General features: G+C 38.6%; 1 protein-coding gene across 1 annotated transcript; it reads left to right on the forward strand.

The window, feature by feature from the left end:
- Positions 1–193: 193 nt before the first annotated feature.
- LOC106514930 (cAMP-dependent protein kinase inhibitor alpha) lies at positions 194–9,928 on the forward strand. Its single transcript, XM_014004469.1, has 3 exons — positions 194–494; positions 788–978; positions 8,585–9,928. Exons 2-3 carry the CDS (start codon positions 816–818, stop codon positions 8,656–8,658), a joined length of 237 nt encoding a protein of 78 aa, XP_013859923.1. The 5' UTR covers positions 194–494; positions 788–815; the 3' UTR covers positions 8,659–9,928.
- Positions 9,929–14,347: the final 4,419 nt, after the last annotated feature.

The following is a 14,347-nucleotide window of genomic DNA, read 5'->3' on the forward strand; positions in this document are numbered from 1 at the left end:
TTATTTATTTATTTATTTATTTATTTATCTATTTATTTATTTATTTATTCATTTATTTATTTATTTATTTATTTTACGAAGTGACCATGAACGCAGCACGAGCCCCGGTGCTGCTCGGTGCTCTCGCGCTACTCTCATCCTTTTGTGTCCTCCGTCCAATCAGCGCGCGGACTGTGGTTTCTGGCCGCTGATTGGACGCGGAGGAGGAAGATGCGACGTCCAGGGAGAACGGACCGAAGACTCCACAAACCTTACTGATGTGGTTTGATATTTTAAGCTGCGGTTTGATGTTTTAAGTCTTTGCTGTCTGCTTGGGCGTGTTCCGTCCGTCCTACGGGACCATGGAGGTGCTGGAGATTCAACCCTCGTTTTTCTGAGGTTTAGTCTTGTTAGTTTGGTTGCATCGTCTGTCGGCCCCACCATGGCGCTGCTTTTTAGTCGCATCCGAGAGATTGTAGATTCGGGCTGGTCCGATGGAATATTTGTGACTGAAGGTAAGGAGAACAATAAGACCGTGTCAATGTTTTATTTTGACTGTGTGGGTCTTTGTTTTCCTTTGTGAAGGCTAATGGCTGAACCGTCAGGTCTGTAAACATTTATGTGTTTCCTCCTAAAATAATTAAATGCTGGTAGTAATGGTGGTTTATGTGTTCTTGTTACAACCTTTTTCTGTTTTACTAAACCATGTACCAGAATACACTGATTAGAGTGTCATAAAGGCAGATTCATTCTACTTTATGAGTTCCTGTAGCACACACCATGAGTTAATGTTTGCTTTGCTCTTTAGGTGTTGCTGTGTGAACGACGCACGAACAATGGCTGATGCCGAGGTCACGTACGCAGACTTCATCGCCTCTGGCCGGACTGGTCGCAGGAACGCCATGCACGACATCCTGCAGAGTCCCACTGACCCCGAGGGACGGGAGCTGTCCCTCACCCTGTCTCTGTCCCAGCTGCACATCAACACCGGAGGGGGAGGTGAGCCTCTGCTTTAACACCACCATTAAGCAGGGATTTGTGAGTCTTTATAATGATGTATTAATCTGCGTAAATACTACCAAACATGTGGTCTTTTGTACGGCATGGTTTCTCATTAAAGTAGACAAAATGTGTATATATCTTTTTATTTGAGTAAAGTATTTAAATCTAATCATATTTGAGTTGCAAATGTTTGTGAACAAAGACCTAATCGTATACTAATATTAAGCTTATTGATCACTTTGTCAGTAATGATATTAAAGGAAAACATACAGATATGAAACATAAACCCAAAGAAAGAAACAACACTTATAAACAGTTACAACCAAACAGTAGTTTTTGTTTTTTTCCCTGTCATTGTTATGTTTATAACAGACTTAACCAACTATACTCATTGAACTTACGTAATGTTTGTATTGCACACTTTATACAAGGCACTACATGAAAACCTTAATATGTCCAGTTTAGCAACTTGTGCTGTATCATCAGACAGGATATAAGTAGAAACATATTAGAGGTAGGCCTGTCGCGATAGTCAATAAATCAAYTAATTGCACGATAAAAAAATTTTGAGATCGGTAAAAAAAATGAGGACGAAAAGTTTCATTTTCCTGCTTGTTTGTTTACTTCGTCTCTCTCCCTCTCTGTGCTCCGCTACACAGGAGCTCAGCTGAGTCCTCCCCTCCTGTTTTCTTAGTGTCGGGAGGAGTGAACTCTCACTTTAGCATGAGAGCTCGTAGCAATAACAAACTAAAGAAATGTTTCAAAGCAGAACGCGGCTGCTGCAGTGTCGGAGCACTAGAGCCTGAATTTCGCTGCGGGGAGACACAGAGAGAGAGAGAGAGGAGGAGAAGGGGTGGGGACTGAAACTTCCCCAGACCCGCAACAAACTCGTCAAGACTTTATCTGTAGCTTCCAAAAATAACAGGAAACTTAAACGCACCATCTGTGTTTTAACTAAACACCCCAAAAAAACCTGTAGCTGTCCCAGCAACTCATGAGGAAAACTCTGAACTGTCTGATTTCCTCCCCGCAGCGCTCTGACTGTCTCCTCACTGACTGTCCCCTCCTCACACACACACACGTTTGTTCTTCTATCCTCATGGGGACTTTGCATTGACTTCCATTCATTTACCAGTATTTTCTATTACCTATTTGACCCTAAACTTTACTTAGGATGTGAACTGGGCTTATCTCCCCATAAGAAACAGTGGGTCCTCACCAGGCTGTGTAGTTTGCTTCATCTCTAAAGAGATGCTGCTCTTTAATATTGTTTATTTACTGTCTTAGTTGTGTGTGGTGTTTAATTTACATTTTGTTGTTCTTTTTTTTTATTCAAGTGCATTTTTTGTTAGAGACTGAGTCCACTTTGTTAAACATTCTTTAAAAATTAAATTTTATTGATTTATTACACTTACATATTATGCTTTTATAATTATTAGTTGTAAAATGCTCACCAGGCAATATTATCGCTTATCGCAATAATTTGTGAGACAATTAATCGCCCAGCAAAATTTGTTATCGTGACAGGCCTAATTAGAGGATGCACCAGGATGTCCTTCAGTGAAACATGACACTATCAACTGTCTTGGTCTGGCTACAGAACATATTAAAGGGGACATATCATGCAAAACTCACTTTTTTAGTGGTTAAATGCATTTTATTGTGTACTTGAAGTCTTTAGGACTGCAGACAATTTTAATTTATTCTCTCCCGGCACTGTAAAGATATCTTTTCAACCTGTTCAGATTGATCTATTTTCTACGGCATTTTCTGAACTATTACAGCAAATTTTTTGTGACAGAACTGCCAAATAAGGTAGAACTTTCYGACTACAGTTTCATCGTCTTCATCCTCCTCTCTCTCTGGGTCAGACTCTGGCTCCAACATGTCAGGCTGGATGGACAAGTCTTCCCTTGTTGACATCTTTTAATTGTGATCCATTACATCAAATTGAGGATTAAGTCAGATTTGGTCAAAATGACCTCAGCACATTTTTACATTCCTGTTTTTTTAGCTCCATTTGGATACCTGGATCATCCTGACATGAGCAGTTCCAGAGACTTGAGTAGACTTTTCTTATTAATCACAATAATATATTAATATTTGGTCTAAATCCTATGTTTAGGTTATTCTAATGAGGAATTTTAAAGTCCTTTTAGAGGGGAAACCTCTGATAGTATTTGGATATTAAGATTTCACAGATGGAAAGAAACAAAAGCTTTTTTGCTCAAAACCTTTTTTAATTAATTAATTTATTTATTTATTTATTTATTTATTTTGGGGTGTTGTTCAAAAAAGTGCTTCAAAAATTATTTAAGATTATATTTCAGACACTTCATTCAAATGATACACTGGTATGGCATTTATTCATCATAGCTTGACAAAATGAAATTCACTTCCTCCGCACCGCTTTGGGACTTAGAGTAATAAGTTTGTTGGATGGGTCACAGTTAATTTGTAAATAAATTTAAAAAAAAAAACACTTGCTAGATAGACGTTATCCCCTCTATCAAACTGGAATGAACCACTCTAGAATCTGGAGGAGTGAGGGATGAAGCGCCTCGTCTAGGTTTAAAGGAACAGAATCAGAACCAGCTGCTTTGAGACCCACATCAGAAAAGGGGTGCAAAAAAGGGGGCTGGTGAAGTTAAAGAGGAATTCAGACCAAAGCATTGCAATTCTACTCTAAACAAAAGATTCAAAAACATGGTATGTCTGTTGTAAGTATAGGCTTCACAAAATCACATATTTATTGATCTTAGAACAGCATGCACAGTAAAATCCTGCAATTAGCAGTTTAAAACACGACAAAAATATAATCTTCAATATTTGTTTTGTCTAACAAAAAAAAAAGGTTTTCAGTTACTGAACCAAAACGAAGCATCGTAAAAATATCAGGTTGTTTTCTCATAGTACCTTCAGAAATTGTAATGAAAAATCTAAAAATCCCAGAGTTATTGAAGGTTGTCCTCTACAAAATTTATATTTATTAAAATATATGTGCATATAACCTCTGAGACCCTGCATCCTAGGACAGTGGTTTTAGACTGGTTGTCCTTTTTCAAGGGGACTAGATTTAAAATGTTATTTATTATTGTAAATTAAATATATTTCTTATTTCAAACTCCTATTTGCTTAAATATTATTTTATTGGTTTAGGAGGTTCCACTAATCCTAAATAGCTGGTGGAAATAAAAAAAATACTCACTAAGCAAAAGATTGAGCCTCTGGAGTATAAAACCATCTGGTCAGTCAGGGGGCTAACAATTGTTCAGGGGTGGCCATTGCCCTGCTTGACCCCTTCCTTGGTGGCGCCTCTGTTTTCACAGACAAAAATACATTTGTTCATCAGCTTGGACAACTTTCTGATCTTAGAGTTTGCTGATATAGAAATCTATTCTTGGCTTTAAAGAAACTATATTGATCTGAGATTTCCTGCTTCATCTTAATGCAGTGAAGAAAACCAGTAGATTTATATACAACATGAATGCTGCTCAGTTTAKTTAAGGGACAACCACAAAGCCAGTGTGTGTCACACAGAATCTCATGAGGATTTGAGAAAAAAAGTTTCCCATTCACTTTAAGGTGGGTGTTATGAACTACAACATAAAAAATGTACTTATATTAGTTTAAAAATGGTTCAATGCAGGAGTGAAGTATATGTATAGTGTACTGAATCAGCCATTTTTTGTGTTCTAATTTAATGGAAAACATGATCACTTCATGCACTAGAAATGCTGTATGTCACATGTGCACAGAAGTTGTGCATTACATTAATCCAAATAGACCATCATGCATTGCAGCCTGAGCCGACAGAAACATTTAGGACTAACATCTACGGCTCGTTATTTTGGGTTGCAGATTTGCTCAATATTCGTGAGAAGAAATATTGCCCAGATGTCTTAAATTTAAAGTTCTTCCTAAGCATTAGGACTGAAGAAATTTTTAGAAAAGCAATGTTTTGTAACACTTGCCATTAGGGCAAGACACATGCTACTCTTAAAACAGTAAGTCATATTGACCAACAGTTAGAAAAAMAGTGCTTATAAAGGAGCACCATTTCTAAATTTAAAGGCAGTTCTTTGTAAGTTAGCAAGAATTTGGAAGAAATGGACAGATTTTAAAGAAAATCCCTGCAAGTAATTATTAAATGTGCATGCATTATATACAGTAACTGGGTGGCTTGGCCCATTGATAGGGCCTTCGTCATTTAGTCTGAGGGTCAGGGGTTCTTTTTGAAGCAGTCTGAAATGACCTTGGGCAAGATGCTGAATCCCAGTCTTGTCAATATGCTTGTCAGTGTGTGAGTGATTATAAAAGAGTGCTGTTTAAAGTGCCACACCAGCACTTTAAACAGATTGAGTTGAGTATTCCACCACACCATGCCACTGTTAGTTTTGTGAATACTTGACACATATTTCATTCAAATAGTTCTGGCACTCAGAACTGCTTTTTAGCTTATAGGCACAAACAGAGCGCCTCCCCCGAAGCCGAAGGAGCAGGGAAGCTACCTTCTCATCTACCGGGGAAAAGTCCAACACGCAGGTACCAGGCTGGGGGTCTATAAGTAGGCCCACACTGACACCTCTCAATATGGGCTCAAATTGGGCTTGACAGAGGCTTAGTCGTTAGCACTGATTCCTCGAAGCAAGAAGGTCCGGGGTTCGAACCCTGATTTGGAGCWGGGGTCTTTCTGTGTGGCTACCAACCCATTCTCACTCCCAACTCGTCACATATTGACGCTTTTCAAAGGTGCATACGATTTTGATGTGTCGCATTAGTTATTGACAAGATGGGGTGGAATCCGTTGTCATAATTTCAGAAAGTGTAGAAAATGCACAAAAACTAACTGTCCCAAAGCCTAAAATTACCTTTATTCACTCTAGACATGCTATCCCTGACACTAGTACCTAAAATTAACCATCAACTCTGATCCCTAAAATTAACCATTTTTAGAAAGTGTAGGAAATTCACATCAACTACGTGTTCCAAAGCCTAAAATTACCTAATATTCACCCTAGACATCCTATCCCTGACCCCACTACCCCAACTCAAAGACCCCTATATTTTGCGTCCCGACGCGTCAAACCCGGATGCCGAGGGAACACGGAAATGCCTGGTGCGTCACAAACTGATGCGACGGGTGTACCCGACGCGTCAAAATAAAACGCAGAGGGAACCTTGGAAAAGCGTCAATATGTGTCGAGTCGGGAGTGAGAATGTGCTAAGTTTACGTGTTCTCCTCATTTTTACTTTCCTACTTGCTTAGGAATTTTTATCACTCAATATATTTTAATTTGTTATTTTCCTAAATCTAAAAATCATTTCTGATCGTGCAGGGATTACGCAAATAAGTCCATCACACACGCTGGACATAAATTGCATCTACGTATTTAACATGAATGAAAGCATGTCGGGAGGTGTCTCACATGTGTCACGTGTCTCACATTGATTGAGATGTACAAAAGAAATACACGTGGATTCCGGCGTACGCACGTTTTGATACATTTGGATTTATTTGTCCGTACTTAGACCATATGCCACGTTTCAGTAAGAAATCCATGCAAGTCTTTGTACATGAGGCCCCAGGTCACCAGGTACTTACTGACAAGTCCCCTACTCTGGCCTGGCTCCTGGATGGGTCCAAACAAGCATCTTGTTTTTCCTGTCCGTACAAGCACTGCAAATCCTGGCCCTCCACAGAGCAAAAACAATATAGTGAGTAAGTGAATGAATGAACATTTCAAACACTAAGTCTTATCTTTTGTTTTTCAAATGTTTCCTTGATGTTTTGAAATATGGCAAGATCATAGAACTCAGGAAAAGCAACAAGAATCCCATTCCATTGAGTCCTGTTGGGGTCAGTTGTAATGAAACTGCAGCTCTTCTTCTAGGGATTCTAAGATGGGATGGTCTCCTTTCATTCTAATTAAACAATTTCTAGTGCATATTTTAAAAGAAACATTAGATTCTAGGGCTGGGCGGTATGACCTCAAATTCATATCACAGTATAAATTGAATCCCTTCACTGTAACAGTATATATCACGGTAGAAAATTATAAAAAGAAAAGATAATGTAATTTCTAGAGCATTTATTTTGCAGAAAACTGTCATCATAATTAAACCCAGCATTTTTGCTGTAGTGCAAACGAAGTACAAAAGAATGTTTTATATATATTTTGCACAACGGTTTCAACAACAAACAAAAACATCTCAAATTTTCAGCAATATATAAACAAAGTGGATGTTATAACCGCTACTTCCAGTAAAATTAGTCACATAAAAAATTCTAAGTTGGCATAAGTTGCCTAAAATGTTATAGTGTGACAGGACCTTAAGGGGCTTAAGCTTGACGTAGTCCTGTCATAAAACAATTTCAGATAACTAGAATGTAAGTGTGGTGAAGCCAAATATATGTAATATCTGCCTGCCATACAGTGCGCAAGTTGAACTTGAACTTATATGCTGCTGCTTCGTTGCGCTCTCAGATCAGAACTGTTACATTAGCAAGATTGATTTATGACTGAACGAGCGTCCACATCTTTTTTATCATCTCTTTGGGTAACAATAACAAGTTTTTTCTCCGATAACTTGGGTGTGAAAAACTATAATTGTTAAAGCTTCGCTCTGCGTGATGTGCAGCGGGAGGGAGGGAGGAAATGACATGATGGCATGACGTAACTTTTCTACAGTGGGAGGGGAACATTTTGAGGATTTATTCTCTCTATATGTGTTTTAAAATGCTATATTTTCTTCATTTTATTTGGAACTCCTGCTCAGTTGTCTCTGCACTCGCAGCCCTGCTGACACAKGTACGATGACGTAACTGACAACAGAAGAGGGTATATTTCTACCGTAGGCCAACTTCATATCGTTTCTACTGTCTATCGCATATACCGCGCAGTCCTATTAGATTCTTAAAGTTAGGGTTGGGCGATAAATCGATTTAATCAATTAATTCGAATTTGCCGTTTATAAAGATTTAATTTTGGGAAAACAGAGATATTTTTCTCAACAGTGCATTATTTGGGGCTTCTGTAGTTCAGAGGTCACCCCATCTGTCCCTCAAGATGCTTGGTACACAACAGGACAATATGACAGCTAGCAAAGATGATCTACTTCTCAAAAAAAGGCACCGTTTCCTCAGTTTTCTGGAACTGGTTAGTTTACTGGTTAGTTTTAGGAACTGGTTGGTTTTGCAACCTCAGACTTGGAGCAACGAACACCTCACTGCAAAATCTGTTTGAAGGCTCTTGCAACAAAAAGCAGGAGTACAACAAATCTGTTTCAACACCTGAAACAGAGGCACTCTGTTAAGTGGGAAGCAAAATCGATTAATATCGAAAATCGAATTTTGGATGAAAAAAATCAGAGGGGCCATATCGCCCAGCCCTACTTAAAGTTCCTTTTTTTATTTCATTAGRACAATGGCTGCAGCCTAAATATACTCTTGCATCACTACTGCACGGATGACATAGAGGTACAGAGAGAAGAATTACACTGTAATTAAATTCCTCGCTTGTCTAAAAGGTTACATTGAAGTATCATATTATGGAAGGTGGTAGTTATAAGAAATATACTACTGCCCCCCTGTTTTCTGCAGATGGAGAGGACACCGAAGACATCCAGGGGTCCTACTCCTTGGCCCAGCGGGATGCAGAACAGCGGAACAGCTGAACTTCCTCTCACTCGTGTYATCATTCAGAGAGCTGCAGGCTGGATCACAGACACCGACATGAAGAATCTGCCTGCCCCACACAGGCTGGGGGGAGGAGGGTAGGACCATCGCTGCTGATGACTCCCTGATATCTGCCTGACTCCTGTGCTGCTGCGAGGTGGTCACTCAGTGAGGGTCTGAGCGTGAACTAGAATTAGAGTCAGGGTTCATGACAGCGAGTCTGTTGTTGTTTTCAAGCTGATTTTCATTTCAGCCTTTGTTAAAATGCACGGGTTGAACGAGTGAAAGGAAAGAGAAAACAGCAGTTCCACTCATCTGGAAGAGCCGAGAGGCACTGATAAAATGACTCTTGGTGGGACTGGTGGGATTGTAGAGGTAGTGATGCTGATTCAGGCTGTATTAGCAGTTAATAGCTTAATGCTTCCCTTGAACTGACAAGACTGAAGAGATCCGGACTCAGCTGTAATGGATCAAAAACACTGAGTTCCATATCTCTGTTTTTATGTTTTTTTTTTCTATTAATGCTTATATCATCACAACCTTACAGGAGTAGCTGGTCATGTTTGGGAATACATTCCTGCAGAGAGTTACATGAGAAAAGCTCTGTTTATTATGTTGCTGGAGTTTCAGTTTTATTTAAAAGACGTGGAATAAAATTAAGCTTTTCACTCAAGAAAAAGGTTGATGTTATAGTTCACTGCTTCAAATATTTAAGCTGAGTTTAATGAACTTATTTGAATTCATTCATCGAATTTTCACAAAATGAAGTCTTCTAAAAAGTAGCTAACTTTTCTTAGATGATAAATCATAAATTTATCGTATTTGCATTATGTTCTGTTCTCACTGTGCTCTCTTATACTCTCCAACAAGTCGTTTTTCTAAGTGCCTTAAAGTGCCTGTGACATGTGTTTCCCAAATACAAAAAGTGGAAAAAATGATGTAATATTTAGAAAATTTGACATGATACACACTATGTTTTGTCACATAAATGGCAATTTTTTTGGTGAACTTGGTGCAGGCAAAGTAAAACAGGAACTGCCGTCAAAGGAGAACTCCTGGTTTTTGTTTATTGAAACAATGTTTTTTGAACTCTGACTTTTTTTTCGCGAATCAAAATAATTTGAAGAAACATTAGCTTCTTTGCTGCTCTCTGTGTTGTTATACACTGTTGCAATGCTCTGCTTACATGTAGACTTTCCCCTTTGTCATCACTTCCTGTTAAGGCACATGTAAATTTCTTCAATTCAGTTTATTTATATAGCACCAAGTCACAACATATGTTCTCTCAGGGCACTGTACAAGAAAAAAGAACAATCTGAAGAAGAAGCCAGCAGATTGTGTTGAATCACTTCATCACAGTCTCCCATCCTGAGCAAACGGTGGAGAGGAAAAACTCCCTGCTAATCAGGAAGAAACCTCCAGCAGAACCAGGCTCAGGACAGGCAGCCATCTGCCTCGACCGTCTGGGTTGGGGGGCAGGAAAGAGACACAGGTAAACACAGAAGAACTGGTCCAGGTGCACCTTCTTCTGGAAAAGAGACAAAGAAAAAAAACAAGTTATTGATAGAAATAATTACAATAAACATGTAGAGAAGAGAGACTAAAGACAGCAGAGTGAGGAAATGTGCTCGATTTGTGCTCCAGCAGTCTTAAGTCTACATCAGCAGAAATGAGGAATAATTCAAGAAACCTAAAGCCTGAAACATACTCGTTCCGACGCCGACGGGTCGACGCGCGGTCACGTGGTTATTCGGCAGTCGTTTTCGCACAGATCTTTCATTTTCCCTACGACACCCCTGCGCCGAGTTCGGGAAACCCACCTCCCTGAAACATACGTCACTGCATGGAGTTCCCCTGCAACAGCCGATAATGCAGAAAAAAAAGTCAGACTAGTCACTCACCAAGTATTTATCCACATGTGTCCTGGTTAAAGCGCCACAGTTTTTATCAGTCAGATTCCTCCATGCACGACGTCTGTTTTATCTCCATTCATGAGTTTTTCATGGAATGACTATCTTTATGAAACTCAACTTCCTGGTGTCGGCTCTAGGAGCGAGTCGGGGGTTTTTTCCCCTCTTTTTTTTTTACCGAGTGCAGCAGCGCTTTCAGCACAAACAAGCCATATAAGTTTTTCACGGTTTGACTGTCTTATAAAACTCTGCTTTCTAGTCTGGGAGCGAGTCGTTCTTTTTTCTTTTTTTTCCCGAGCGCAGCACAAACAAACACGCCCACAACCAATCAGACCTATCACACATTACTGTCGACAAGGGAGGGGGTCAAAAAGTTCTGCCGGCGGGTTGTGCCAAAAGGGGCTGTCGACACGACGCTGAGAAGCCCGGTGACGTAATTTTCGTCATTAAACTGCGACAACTCTTGCCGATGTCAGCAGTTCGCAGCGAGAATGTTTCAGGCTTTAGTCTAACTATAGGATTTAAGAAAAAGGAAAGTCTTCAGTATAATCTTAAAAGCAGACAGAGTGTCAGCCTCACGGACAGAAACTGGAAGTTGGTTCCACAAGAGAGGAGCTTGATAACTGAAAGCTCTGTCTCCCATTCTACTTTTAGAAACTCCAGGAACCACAAGTAAACCTGCAGTCTGAGAGTGAAGTGCTCTGTTAGGAAAGTATGGAACAATAAGATGTTTAATATATGATGGAGCTTGGTTATTGAGAGCTTTGTATGTTAGGAGTAATATTTTAAATTTTATTCTAAATTTGACAGGGAGCCAGTGGAGAGAAGCTAAAACTGGAGAAATATGATCTCTCCTTCCAACTCTCATTAAAACTCTAGCAGCCGCATTTTGGATCAACTGAAGACTTCTTAAAGAGTTTTCTGGATGTCCAGATAATAAAGAATGACAGTAATCCAGCTAAGTTGATCCCTAAGATGTTCGGGTCTAAAAACCATAACCTCTGTCTTACCTGAGTTTAGACGCAGAAAATTAAGTCATCCATGTTTTTATAAATATAACTGAGTATCATCAGCATAACAATGGAAATTTATGCTGTACTTTATCTAATTGAAACATATACAAAGTAAAGAGGATTGGTCCAAGCACTGAACCCTGAGGAACTCCATGACTAACTCTGGTGTAAGAAGAAGATTCATTATTAACATTAACAAACTGAAATCTATCAGTTAAATAAGACTCAAACAATTTTAGAGCTGTTCCTGTAATCCCAATATCAAGTTCAAGTTTGCGTAATAAAATATTGTGATCAATTGTATCAAATGCAGCACTGAGACCTAACAGGACAAGAATGGACACAAGTCCACTGTCTGAGGCCATGAGAATGTCATTAGTAACTTTCACCAGTGCTGTTTCTGTGCTATGATGTGCTCTAAACCCTGACTGAAACTCTTAATATAGATTATTTCTATCCAGATGTCCACATACTGTAGTTGATTTGCAACTATTTTCTCAAGAATTTTTGAGATGAATGGGAGATTAGAWATAGGTCTATAGTTGGCCAGAACTCCTGAATCAAGATCAGGTTTCTTAAGTAAAATTTTAATTACAGMAACCTTAAAGCTCTGCGGCACATAACCATTTATTAAAGATAAATTAAGTACATATAAAATATGGATATTAAGGGAAATGCTTCTTTGAACAGTCTGGTTGGGATGGGATCTAGCAGACATGTTGATGGTTTGGATGAAGCTATTATTTTAGATAATTAAAGCTATTATCTCAACACTATCTCAACAACTGTTCATCTCAGTGGCATGAATTTTTTTTTCAAGTTATTAATGTTATCTTTCCAAAAATGCATTTGAGATTATCATGAACATTTGATGTCACAGGCACTTTAACATCACCTCTCTCTAAAGGTTGAAGGTCAAATATGTTTATTTTTTTCTGTCTCTGTGTTCGTTCGTCTGTTGTGTTAGCAAAATATCTCATAAACCACTGGGCAGGTTTTAATGAAACTCAGGAAGTAATCAATGGCTGAACGTTTACAGCTGATTTAACTTTCGGAGCCAACCTATTTCAAGATGGCCGCCACTGATAACTGGGCTTAGCAAACACAGAATTGGCTAAAACTCAATCTGTTTTACAGATAATGAGCCAAAACTTATTGTCATCCACAACATATTACATGAACCAGACAGACCTTAATGAAAATGTCAGAAAATAATTGGAGGTATGTACAACTGATTATTTTTTAATTTCAACATGATCCAAGATGGCCGCCACAGCCAGTTATAACATTGTCATTTCTCATCATGAGATGATCTGAAATTGGAATGAAAGTTGACAGGTGATTTGCACTTCTGCAAAGCTAGACTTTAAATTTGATATAATGATAGTAAAAGAGAAATAATGGAAAAGGTTAACAGAGTAAATAACTAGTAGAGCACATTTCATATGTATTATTTCTTCCCTAAATGTCCTTACAAAGTAGATGCATCAGTTAAAAGGTCAAAAAATTTGGGGCAGGATTTCACCCATTTATTTATTTATTTAATTTTGGCTAAAACGGCTCTCCATAAATAAAAACGTCCCCTTTAGTTCAGATGTTATTTTAAATAATACCACCACACATGAACACACCCAGTTAAATGCTTTAATTGCTTTGACCTCCTACTGGAGAAGTCTGTGTTTTATTATGGTAAAGTGAAATGTTTGACTTTTTCCTTCCCTTAAAACCTATAGACTTGTTTTTTTTCCCTCTCATTTTTGCAACTTCCTCTGAATTCTGAGAAAACCTGGCTTAAACAGAAGATTACCTGTAAGAGGTTTTCACTTGTAAAATTGGACAGTTGCAGAAAAAAGAAGACACTCAGAGAACGTTCTCATATTGAAATTGCGAAAGGTCCATTAAAACTAAAATGTCTTTTGATTAATTTTTGACCTTTGATAGGCAGTTTGCTTTATTTTCTGTCTGCATTTACCATCAGGCCTAATTTCCTGTTCTGATTCAGTTGTGGCACTTTGATCCGTTTAAAGTTTATCTCGGTGCACTTCTAACTTTGATTGGTTCCACTTGTTTCCTGGTGAAAGAGCATAAAGGGCTGTTTTTTTATTGCTTTACAGGACTTGTGAGGATTTCAACTACAATAGACACAAATCAGCTGACTAGCTTCAGGCTGCAGCTACACACTGTATTTAACATGAGATGGATATTGATCAGCTCATCTAACTCTCTGCAGTGAAATCCAAAATGTCCTGATTATTCCTGAATGTAAATATGCAATAATCAGTAGAACTTCCAGAAAAAAAACAAGTGTCTATTTGTGTAAAAGTGTTCTTTGTTTTTGACGCTATTCCATTTCTGCTACTTGCTTGTAATATTTCACCTGTAATAACTTTTTTTAGCAGTTTGTTTTTATCTTCCTGCAACAACAAACACTGACATTAATGTGGGGAACAAATGTCGCCCTTGTTTCTTTAGGTCAGGCGTTCAGGTCGGACGCTGACTGTGCAAATCCATCATTTTTGCATGTCCAGCAGCTGCATGATCCTGCCGAATGTATCGCTCCTCTGTCTGTCTCTCATGTTTTCTGCTCCTGGTGTCGGATGAATGAAATAAATAACAAATAAAGAGTTGGAAAAAAAAAAGGGAAGCCTCCTGCGTGGCTGCATGTGTGGAGCTCAACCAGCAGGAAGCACTGTGGGAAAAGTTGTGATAACAAAACACAGAAAATGCTTAGAAGTATTAAAACATTGAACTATACAGTATATATA

This window comes from Austrofundulus limnaeus, unplaced genomic scaffold, assembly GCF_001266775.1.
Source record: "Austrofundulus limnaeus strain Quisiro unplaced genomic scaffold, Austrofundulus_limnaeus-1.0 Scaffold24, whole genome shotgun sequence".
Lineage (NCBI taxonomy): Eukaryota > Metazoa > Chordata > Actinopteri > Cyprinodontiformes > Rivulidae > Austrofundulus > Austrofundulus limnaeus.

Coding starts and splice junctions, on each gene's coding strand:
- LOC106514930 (XM_014004469.1), top strand. CDS start 816: ATGGCTGATGCCGAGGTCACGTACGCAGACTTCATCGCCTCTGGCCGG. Junction 979..8,584: donor CATCAACACCGGAGGGGGAG/GTGAGCCTCTGC, acceptor TGTTTTCTGCAG/ATGGAGAGGACACCGAAGAC.